This window comes from Colossoma macropomum, unplaced genomic scaffold (assembly GCF_904425465.1).
Source record: "Colossoma macropomum unplaced genomic scaffold, Colossoma_macropomum, whole genome shotgun sequence".
Taxonomy (NCBI): Eukaryota; Metazoa; Chordata; class Actinopteri; order Characiformes; family Serrasalmidae; genus Colossoma; species Colossoma macropomum.
The window spans coordinates 18625717-18638096 of NW_023494810.1; the positions used below are offsets into that span (position 1 = coordinate 18625717).

Genomic DNA, 12380 nt, shown 5'->3' on the forward strand with positions numbered 1-12380 from the left:
GAAGCCTTTAATAAGTCTACCTTAATCTGAATAAACACATTTTTCATATAGACTTTTCAGTTTTTATATTTGATAATGAGGTTAAACATTCTTCTATTATCATAAGTTGGAACACAAGTTTTATGTGATTTATTAAAAAAGTGCAATAGTGAACAGAACAGAACAAGGGTCCCTTGTACACTCTTAAACCAACTTGTGTTCCTAGTAAGCCCAGCCGTTGTTTTATTTTAGAAAAATAATTATGTTTAATTATTGTACGCTTATGAATACCGAACTTCTCTTTTGAAAAGTACCAGTAAAAACATTCACACTTAGAATCATTATAATTAAAAATTTTGCCTTTAAGCTAGAAAAACTGAAAGCGTCACCTCTAAATCAACTAGATGATTGATTATTGAATTTTTAGTTGACTGAGATTCTGTCTACAAAAGAATCAAATTTATTTAGCTGTTTATACATTCACTTTTATTTTTGTTATAAAAAGCTGTAAAGATTTCTGTAAATCATTGTTTTTGACACTAAGTGTAGACTGTGATTTTTTTCACTTTATCCATGCTGTGTCTCTTTACATAAAGAGAGGTAAAAAACTTTGTGTTTCTTAAAGACATTAGACTTTCGTTCAGAAACTCAAAGTATCTGACAAGATGTGTGCATGCTTGACTAAATGCCTAGTATTTTTACCTACTGCAATTGTCAAAATATTTCACATTAAAACTGCAAGTGGGCTTACAGTGTGCATGGGCATATTGGGACTTTTAATGTAACCATCCCATCTCTTTTTGTTCAGGGAGTTCCAGGAGAGGCTGGTGCTTCAGGCCCCACTGGACCCAGAGTGAGTTCATTTTTCATGTCTGATATAAAATCCATTAAACTAGTTACACTAGTGAGTAAATTGGATAGAACACTAGTTCTAGTACTAGGCAGTTTCCTCTAGTTAGATGTAGAATTGTTGATTGCAATATTATAAGGAAGTGAATATGGGCTTGATTGGGTAGACAATTTTTTTTTTGGTAAAACATATCCACAATGCAAGTTGGACTTTTCTCTGTTACTTTATTGTCTCTCACTATATACAAGGCCTAGAATTTTACCTTAGCTTACTTGGATTGTTGTTGGATTCATTGTTTAACAGAAATTGTACATTATGCGGTAATTTTCAAAATTCTAAATATGGATAAAGACTTTGATCAAAGTAACAATAAAGTATTATCAGTGAGCCCAGCATAAACATATTGGTTCTAGGACAGAGACTTGTGGGAGACTTTAGGGAAATCATGTACTTTAGGGAAAGCATCATTACATTTGCAAACGGGTCAAAGTGAATCCAAACCAAGAGCATGTTAAGTGCCACTTATATTTTCTAGCATACTTAAAAGAATACTGGCATTAAGTCTAGTGGTATGAGCAAAGAAATGCCCCTGTCAGAATACAGTAATAGATTTTACTATATTAGCCTATATGGAGAGTGCTAGCTTGAACATAGATATTAAATTTCTTATGTGAAATTTTTTAAAAGGGTGAGCGTGGTTTCCCAGGAGAAAGAGGAGGTCCAGGGCCCCAGGGTCTACAGGGACCACGTGGTCTTCCTGGAACTCCAGGAACTGATGGATCCAAGGTGAATAAGAATACCCTGTCATAAGCATCACACTTCAAGTACGATCTTTGTGTTTTAGCCTGTCTGAGCAAATGTGACACCCTAGAGACTGTTAAGAGAACTTTTGGTAGAATTATGAAGCTCATGGGCCATTTATTAGTGTTTCGATGACAGTGTCGTGCAAGATAAGGTTTGTAGGAAATTGGTGTAATTTTGAAATTGAATGGTAAAAATCCTTATCAGTATCTCTCATCTTCAATATAATTGTCTCTTATATCACATATAAACAAAGTTAAATCAATATGTGATGTTTTGATTTTTTTTTTTCCATTCCAAATTTATAGTTAATCCCCTCTTTGCTTATACGCAGGGAGCCATAGGCCCAGCTGGAGCCCCTGGGGCCCAGGGTCCCCCTGGTCTGCAAGGAATGCCTGGAGAGAGAGGACCTTCTGGTATACCTGGACCAAAGGGTGACAGAGTGAGTGAAAGCAAACTGAAATCTTAAAGTCAATTTAAAGTTAACTTCTCTGATAGAGAATAGCCAAACTTGTCAAAATTCTAATGTTCAATCTAGTAAAATGGAAGTTTTTCCACATTAAAAGATTATAGAAACCTCACTGCTATAAGATTTTAAGATTTTAAAACTTTTGAAAGGAGGGACATCAGCATTTGTGACAATCTATACAAACCTTTAGCCAACAGTAAAGGTACAGTAATTTTAAAAAAATTACTAAACAATATGTTGTCGATGCCAAAGTTAGTGAAACCATTTATATCTGTTCAAATAAAATAGCAGACATTTTTTCAGATTACATCTAAGAGGGACATAAAGTTGTCTTTATGTGTGATAGTAATGTTAAGGCCCAAATTCCTATCTTTTGTCACATTTTAAGGCCTGACAAGGAAAAGGTAAGATTTTTTACACAAATTGTACAGAAGCAGATCTATTTACTATTACCTTAAATTATTATCTTAATTTAGGAATTATATCTGATCTGATTGAGCAACATGGCGGCATGTACGGACGCTGCGACTCGACGCTCTCCTGTACAGTGCTTTTTATGTGCATTTTCGTTTTTATGTCTGTTAATAAATGTTAGATTTAGTTGCGCAAATCCCACTTACAGCTGCCAAGTTCTTCTAACCATAGAATTACAGCAAAACACAGCAAAAACAGGTTGGTACAAGGGAATTCCTGCACTCACACAACATCCCAAAGGAGATAGCCCGGACAACGGGCACTCCGTGGATTGTTTTAGGCTCTGGCAGGTGTGGAGACAGAGGAGACACAGGAAGCAAAAGTGTGGATGCTGGACCGGCACAGTTGCTAAACTAAAGAAACAACCACACAAACCAGCAATATTCAGCATTTTTCTCACCAACGCCAGATCTGTCAGCAACGAAATGGACAAACTGATCTACTGATTTTCACAAACAAACCTATAAGGGACTGCTGTATTCTGTTAATAACTGAAACATGGCTACACTCACTTTTACCAGATGTAGCCATAGAGCTAGCAGGCTGCACAGGCCAGTAAAAGCAAAGGAGGGGGGCTTTGCATTTATGTACATAACAGCTGGTGTATTAATACCACAATCATAGACAGACATGTTTCTCCAGATCTGGAGTATCTGACAGTCATCGCTGGAGATTTTAACCATGGAGATTTAAAGGCAGTTCTCCCAAAATTTCACAAACACATCAAATGTGTTACAAGGGGAAAAAACTCTGGACAAAGTCTATTCAAACATCAAGAACCGATTTATGACAACATTACTCCCTCAACTAGGCCAGTCTGATCACTACTTGTTATTCCTTACTCCAGCTTACACCCCCCTCAGGAGGAAAACTCAACCGACCACAAGTACTGTTCAGTCATGGGCGAATGGAGCTTCCTTGCACCTGCAAGACTGCTTTGATAGAAAAAATTGGGACATCTTGAAGATCAAGACCTGGAGGAGTACACATCAGCTGTACTCTGATACATACGGAACTGTGTGGACAGTGTCACAATCCAGAAATACATCCGGGTGTACCCAAATCAAAAGCCCTGGATGACAAAGGAGTTCAAAATACTCCTCAGGGAATCTTCAACCTATCCTTGTCTAAATCCATCATCCCACCTTGTCTGAAATCTGCCACAATTATTCCACTTCCAAAAAAGTCTGTCATCAGTGACCTCTGTAACTATTGTCCGATCGCACTCACGCCTGTCATAATGAAGTGCTTTGAGAGGCTGGTCCTGCAGCACATCGAGGCCAGCCTTCCACAAAGATTCGACCCACACCAGTTCGCCTACAGGGTAAACAGGTCCACGGAAAATGCCATCGCCACCGATCTTCGTACAGAACCGTCCGACCTTGAACACCATGGGACCTATGTGAGGATGATTTTCATAGACTTCAGCTCTGCCTTTAATACACTCATCAGACTGGTCACTAAGCTCACTGACATATCTCTCCCAACCTAACAGCAACTGGATCAAGGACTTTCTGTCCAAAAGCACCTGGACTCCTAGACTTGGCCACCACCTCTCCACCACCATCAGACTCAGCACTGGTGCAACACAGGGCTGCGTGTTGAGCTCCTTTGTCTATGGCCTCTACACCTATGACTGTATATAACATAATCAAATTCGCAGACGACAGCCTACAGAAATGAAGTCCAAGGATTGCCTTCTCACCCTGAACTCCTCAAAAACTAAAGCAATCATCATAGACTTCAGAAAGAACTTTACAAAACCAGACCCATTATACATTAACAGGGACTGTGTGGAAAGGGTACATGATTTCAGGTACCTGGGCACACACATTGCTGAAGATCTCTCCTGGACCACCAACTCTACGGCATTAGTTAAAAAGGCACAACAGCAACTCTACTTTCTGAGAATCCTCAGGAAAAAAAACCTGCAAGAGAAGCTTCTGGTGTCTTACTACCACTGCTCCATTGAAAGCGTGCTAACATACTGCATCTCCACATGGTACACCAGCAGCTCAGCAGTGGAACGAAGAGCCCTTCAGCACAGCCCAGAAGATCGTCAGCTGTTCACTGCACCCTTGAATAAGGTCTTCAGGTCCCGCTGCCTCAGCAGGGCAGCTAACATATTGAAAACCCATCTCATCCTGGTCATCATCTGTTTGACCTGTTACCCTTAGGCAGATGCTACAGGTCCATCACATCACAGACAAACAGACTTAAGAACAGCTTCTACCCCAGAGCAATAAGAGAACTGAACACTCCCCATCACTGACAATGTACACTGCCATCCAGGCACTAACAACACAGGAATTAAGTATCCACCCACACCTATCCAAACATATTCAAGGAATAATAAAAAATGTTAACATTCATTGGCATTTTTAAATGTATTTTTTAAACTGCACTATTTGTAAATATGAACACTACCATCCACATACGTGCAGTACCCCCATGTGCAATACCATAGCTGCTATTCTTTTATATACGCCCTTTTTTATATTACTTTTTTATAATTTTATTTTAAATTATATAGTCTTTCCTTTTAATATCATGCATTTTATATTACACCTAGTTTAAAGTTTTTTTATTGTAATTGCACCATTAGGATTGCTGCCCAATTTCGTTATCTTATCTTATCTTATCTTATCTTATTTTATCTTATCTTACTTTATCTTACCTAATCTTATTATCTCATGTCAGGAAATCCTAAACTTTTCAGTTGTATTATAATCTGTTATGTCTGTTACCAAGCAACCAATGGTACCAGTGTACAGCTGACACATAAATATGCAATGAAAATAATATTAAAAATGTAAGTTAGTTAGACATCTACCAATGTAAAAAATGTCAAAACTAAAGTGCAATGAACTAGAAGTTTGAAAAAGTTAAGAATATTGTGCTTTGCCCTGCTGTTTAACACGGCTTTGCTGCTCCCCAGTTTCGGTTTAAACCTACCAAAGTTTTAACCAGCATGCAAGCCCCGCTAACACTGATCCTCTTAATAAACAGCTGCACATTCAACTCTGTGTCTTTATTATGCACCACCATCCAGGGGCATCACTAAAGGTTTATGAATAGTGAGGCAGCTAAGCCTGTACTAGGAGCATCTGGGGACATGGTCCCCCAGGGGAGTTCTTTGTAATTTCCCAAAAATATCTGTTTGTCATGAACTTTTAGAGTAGGAACAGCCAGAAAATTTGTCAAAATGGCTGTTCACTCAAATTGTAGATGTGTCTACTATTTAACCAAAGTAGATCGGCCACTTTGTAGTATGTATGAAGCACAGAACTAATATGACTGTAGCGTGTTTAAGAAATGCTTTTACATGTTAGTTCATGTTAGGTTGGGTGGCTCTGCTGCATTTATTCACAGTGTTATTTTGCTAAGGACTCTTATTGTGAAGGACAATGCTAGGTCCACCCAGGGGTATTTGTGTGTGTGAGCGAAAGGGAACTGGGAGGAGAAATGAGCTGAGTAGTGAATGGACTATAAGTAAAGAGAGAATTCTGCTTGTTTGGCGTAGCAGTGGCCAACAACAGCTGGAGAATAAAGTACCACAGCTTGTGTGAAAGCTGTCTCTTTTAATAGTGTTGAATGTTACAATGCTGTATCCATCAACTTACAACAGGTACAGATCAAGAAAAGGTACTGAAGTCAAGCAATGCAATCTCCTCTCTTTGTTAAGCTGCAGGGTCCTAAATATATTGTTCAAATACAAAGATTGTAGATCAGTTCTGTCTCAGTTGGTACCATCAGAAAGTCTAATTTTGCTCTGTAGGAATGTGTAATAAGCTAAGTGACAGAATGTCATGACAAATTACATTTTCTCAGTTAAATTCAGAATTAATTTTAATTGAAAGCTTAAACAGTTCTCTCTTGCTTTATTCTTAGTCAATAACCTCTATAAGAGGTTAAGTTATTTTATTAAACTCAGATTTACAAGAACTCAGGTACAGAATGAGAAATCAATCAATTCAGTTTGTTTTGTTTGTTTAAAAAAAAAATATGACTGGCCTTTGACTAAGCTTTCATCTTTTAATTTCCATCTATATGTTGAGGTATTTAGGGACATAAAATTGCATAATGATCAGCTCTGTGACCTTTTCATTTACATGAATCTAGTATAAAGAACAGTAATACTTACTAAAAAACAATAGATACTGGTGTCATTGCCTCCAAATACTGAAGAGATATATAAAAGAAAGAATTAATAACATTATTTATGTCTCTCGCTCATTCAATTTTTTTTTTTCTGTGGATGGGTATACTCTTGTAACTACTTACTGTTACAGCACAGCAGAGACAGCGCTGCAATAGACAGCAGCAGCACCTCTCCCAGGTTGTGCTCTGCTATCACAGTATATTGTGAATGAGAATAACCTATAGATGATTTGAACCAGTAATGCACATTTATTTGGGAAGGAGAAGGAAGTGAAATAACATTTAAGGTGGAGCTTAAGCCCCCCTAAAACTGGCCTAGCAATGTCCATGTCACCATCACAGCACTATTTTATTTGCTGCATTTTCTTGAACATCAGAACACTGAAAGGGAACGGTGGAAGAACGTGTTTGCAGTGTCCAGGATTTTTGAACCCCAGATTTAGGGGCAAAAATGCCTTGACTCTCACAAGTAATACTGGCATTTTGCAATATGAATAAATGTACTGTCATTATGCTAGTTGTAGTGAATTGATGTTGTCTGTCACAATTGCCTAAAGTTGATAACATTCTCTTTTTTTTAACAGAATGGCTAATGGTAGAAATGGAAGATTAGCACAGAAGTAAGTTAGGATGCTATTTAGGACATTTTGGCAAGTTAGGATGCATCTGTAATACTTTTTTTACCTAGAGGATAATTTTATGAACTTAGGAACTGTTATTCTGTGATAGCTTTTGTCCTAAAATACAGCTCTAACTGATTTTGTCACTGTGACAAAAGAGATAAGGTGACAGGTTTCCATTACTGTTTCATCTTGCTTATGAAGATAGTCTGCCATGTACACATTTTGTTATTTTTTGTTTTCCTGACATAAATAATATAATTGACAAATGCACAGTGTAAATTAATGGCACATTAATCTTGTGTTGTTAGTTAAAGATATGGCTTTCAATTTAGCTAGCTAGTTTACAGACATGTTTGCTGAATAGCATTCTGACAGTAACACTTTAACACAAATGTTACATGTAAATGTATGCAAAAGTTTGGACACCCTTGCTCAAATTACACATTTTGTTTTATTTTCAAAGTGAAAAGAAATTAACACCACCTATGATGAATTTTAAAACATTGGAAAAAACAAAATATTTTGTATGGACAAGATTGGACACTCTTTAGGTCAGTATTTGTTGTAGCCAACTAACAGTCTTTTTAAAGATGATTTTTTTTCCCACTTTATCTTGCAGAATGTGTCTTAGTTCAGAAATATTCATTGTCTTGTTGTCATGCACATTGGGTCTGAGATCTATCTGTGGATTTTCAATTATAAGGTCTGAGGATAGTGAAGCCTATTCCAAAACCTTAATCTTTTGATTCTTTAAGTAGTTCAAGATTGATTCAGATGTTTGTTTTGGGTCATTGACTTGTATATTATCCATTCCCATTCTTAACAGTTGGTAAGGTGATTATGGCCATGCAGTTAAATTTTTGTTTTATCAAGCCACAATATGGCAGCATATACCAGACTTTTTTCAATTTCAAATCTAAATTTTGAAAAATGCTAATTAAATTGTGTATTTACAATTGCATTTCCCATATGAGTGTGCATTATTTAAGACATTATTCAAATTAAAATGCAAAATGTGTATTTGCATTTGCATTTCTGTGTATAATGGCTGGAAAATTTTAATATGGAAAAGCAAATGTGCAATGTGCTTTTGACATTTTATTTTCATTGTCTTAATGGTATGACTAGCATTAAAAACAGAATAACAGTCACTCATTTGCAGTTGCATTTCTTCGTGGTCATCATGTTGAGCTCTGCCAAAAGTAAAATGTATTTCCAACTCTGTTTGCCGTTGCATTTTCATGGTCAACAAGGCACTCCTATTAATTAAAAACAGTGTGGAACAACAGGGGGGGCTTTGGAGGTACTGCCGTATAGTTACATCCTTGTGTAGAATACAGAGGTAGCATTAGCAACCACTGTTAGTGACAATTTAACACTCATCAACCAAGTTTCAAGTTTGCCATTTGCACAGCATGTCAGGACATTCATGCTTTGAAATGCTTGTGGTGAGGCACAGGTATTCACTCTACAGAAAGTAAACAAAGAAAAAATAAAAATACAAAGAAAATACTGAAACTGAAATATATCAAATATACACAAAATATAGAGACAGGAGGGACCTATGTAAGGGGGGAAAAACTCTCTGCATGTGCAAATACATTTATATTAAACAAAGGACATTTATATTTAAAAGGACATTTATATTTAACCAGGCCAAGGATAAATCTGTCTAAAGTGATTTCCTGTTGTTTCGTGTGGAAGTAATTCTTGACTGACCAGAAGAGGCTGTGGCTGTCACAAGCACCAATGTTACTGCCATAGTGACTGACTTCAGGCTGGGGCTCGCAGGACTGTCAGAGGACCTGGGCAGCCAGTGATGGATATTCCTGTTAAGGAGATGCAGGGCCACTGTTGGTTGGCCCTGCGTTTCCCAACCCTGCAGGGCAATTCCTGACTTAAGTCTTTGTTAGGATGCAATGCAAAATTCTACTGCTGAGGCTGTTTGTGAAATTGTGTTGCATTCCAACTAGATGCTGGAATGCCGTTTGTGTTGGTTCTTAGCTGCTTGGCAGAAAACCTCTAGAGCCCATGTGTCAAACACAAGGCCCACAGGCCAAATCAGGCCCAGCACACAATCTTATCTGGCCCTCAAAAGTATTTTAATTTTCTATTAATATTAGCCTGTTTCACACATGTGCTGCACTACAGTCCCCAGCATGCACTCCAACATCATGTGCTCCAACTTGCCTGCCCCAGCAACAGTGTACGGGACAGCAGTTACACTTCAATTCTACACAACACTGGCAATTCCTCACCGTATCACTATTTCAGCTGCAGTTTAACCTATATAAACCCCTTACATTAGCTCAGAAGCTCAGATATTGAGCTAAAGTCAAAGGATGCCAGATGTCTAGTTCAAGCAAATAGGTAGGTTTAAAAGGTCAAGCACCTGGGGACATTTAAATTTTATTTCAAGTGTCCATGTAATATTTCAAGGTCTACTACAAGTGTCTGTATTTTACTGCTGAAGTTTTTGCATATTTCGAACAAACAATAGTCAGTTTGGGTTATAGCACAACATTAATTAAAAATGAAATAAAAACTTTTTTCTCTGGCCCACAGATTTGATGACATTTTTTTTTTCAGGAGTTTGACACTCCTGCTCCAGACCATCTTGATATCGTCTGATAAATCAGTATAATTATAATTTCTAATAGTGTATGTATCATTGGCTTGAGCTATGTTGATGGATCTTTCCTGCACTTTTCCACAGGGAGACAATGGTGAAAAGGGACCTGAGGGTGCTCCTGGCAAAGATGGTGCAAGGGTGAGTGCTAGCAACACTAAAATTAGAACTGCTCACTAAGCATTTTACATCAAAATCAATGTCTTCTCAAATATTCTAATATTAGTGCCCATTTTACCAATATGATGACAGAAAAACAAGGATTTAAATATGGCATATGATGAATTCACCATCAACAAAATCAGTACATTGTTACAAAATCAATAACAGTAACTATGTTAAATGCATGGAATGATGTGATTATGTTGAAGACAAATTACAGTTCATTTTTGCATTGACAATTTATATAAAAAAGACAATAGAAGATTTTTTACAACAATAATAATAAAATGGTCTTTATGCATATAAACATGATCACTGATAATATAAGCAAACTGGAGGATTCTCCTTTTAATATGTATATTTCTCAGGGTTTGACTGGCCCTATTGGTCCTCCTGGTCCTGCTGGTCCCAATGGAGAGAAGGTAACAGTCTCATCTTAATTCCATGTCCATGAAGTTATTTCACTACTTCTCACTGCTTATCGGTCTAGAATACACCGCCTTAAAAAATGTTTAGAAATACTTGTCATATTAATAGTTTTTGAAATTTTACATACAATTATAAATTGTACAATGCAGAGGGGCAGTCGTGGGCTGGAGGTTAGGGAACCAGCCTTGTGACCGGAACTTGTGACCTTGTGATCCCCTCAGCTGATAGTACGTGACTGAAGTGCCCTTGAGCAAGGCACCTAACCCCCAATTGCTCCCTGGGCGCTGTGGATAGGGCTGCCCACTGCTCTGGGCAAGTGTGCTCACTGCCCCCTAGTGTGTGTGTTCACTAGTGCATGTATGTGGGTGTTTCACTGCAAAGATGGGTTAAATGCAGAGGTCTAATTCCTCTGTGTGCAAACACAGTAGGCTAATGGTTCTGAATGTAAATATTAAAGTGGATATCAACATGTATTTAAGATGTTTTATTCAGTATTTTAAGTTGAGAACAGTAAGTTATTGAATGATGATTAATATACTGTAATTGTTCATTTACGGTAATTTTTGTCAAGTAATTGGTCTTGAAGTTAAATAACTTCTTTCATTATTGATGTTATACAGTTTTCTCACTCAGTTTTAGAATCTTACATGTACTGTGCAGCTCTGTTCATTGTTTTCTGTTCATTTTTCAGGACTGCAAACTTTTGATCATTGATTCTAAATTGTGGTATGTATACTATATCACTGCTGTCTACTCAATGCCTTGACATCTCCTCCTTTAGGGAGAATCTGGTCCGGCTGGACCTTCTGGACCTGTTGGTGCCCGTGGTGCCCCCGTAAGTAGTTTTCATCAGTTTTTATTGATAAATCCATTTCACAAGTTGTGTGTAAAAGCCCCTGGTGATTGACCATTTCATGAGTTTTCTATTGCATATAATTTGTGATACATGAGCAGAAGCGTGTTTGTTACGTGTTATACATAAATCAAGCAGAGGCTATAAAAATAAAAGAAAAACTATATGCTGTATCTCTTTAATCAGAGCAGTTATTATATGGACTTAAATGTCAAACTGTCAAAAATGTCAAAAGAATATTTTTTCTGAAGAGGATTGAAGAGAGGCAAAATGTATTCATTGATTTCTGTAGGAGGATTCTAGGTATTGGTTGCATTTTGGGGTTACCAAAGTAAGACCAAGAGGAAACCACAGTCATAAACCACAAATATAAATTCCTAAAGTTTGCTTTAATATCACTCAAACTGTCTTAGAATGGTAGGGTAAACTCCTAAACTCTACAAACTCCGCTCCCTGCTCCTCCCATGTGCACCCTTCTAGATGAAGAGGGTGCCTACACACTAGACAACACAAGGACTGAGTGGCAAACGCATACACATGCAAATCTTGTCCATCTAGAAGGGTGCACACGGGTGGAGCAGGGGGCGGAGTTTGTAGAGTTTGAAATGCAGCACGAAACAAAACATTAGGACCAGAAAAAAGAAATATAGACTGTCAAAATTTTGGCCATACACAGAGCCAAGCAGAGAACAGTCACGAAGGCCAAAAAGTCATGTAGAACATGAAAAGAATACGCAGTGTCACTACTGATTAGCCTCTTCTCCATCTTGGATTTTCATCCATCTTCTGTCTGTGCCCGCCCATCCACATTTCAATTGGTTAATTGGCCTCCACATTAGAATCCATTGCAGAGAAGGTTGAAATGGCTTGAACGTTTTTGACACCCAACAGAATGTCCTAGTCTGACAGAGTTAACCTCTAGTGTGTAGGCACTCGAAAGGCCTCAGCAT

The 12380-nt window shown here is 37.6% G+C and overlaps 1 protein-coding gene across 2 annotated transcripts in view; it reads left to right on the forward strand.

Annotated features, from left to right (window-relative positions):
* Nucleotides 1–12380, forward strand: part of col2a1b (collagen, type II, alpha 1b) — a 147478-nt gene that overhangs the window by 101776 nt on the left and 33322 nt on the right. For both annotated transcript variants that reach the window (XM_036559043.1, XM_036559044.1), the window contains exons 32-37: nt 788–832; nt 1517–1615; nt 1965–2072; nt 10074–10127; nt 10517–10570; nt 11359–11412. In XM_036559043.1, coding sequence (XP_036414936.1) covers nt 788–832; nt 1517–1615; nt 1965–2072; nt 10074–10127; nt 10517–10570; nt 11359–11412 — 414 coding nt within the window. The remainder of the gene's footprint in view (nt 1–787; nt 833–1516; nt 1616–1964; nt 2073–10073; nt 10128–10516; nt 10571–11358; nt 11413–12380) is intronic.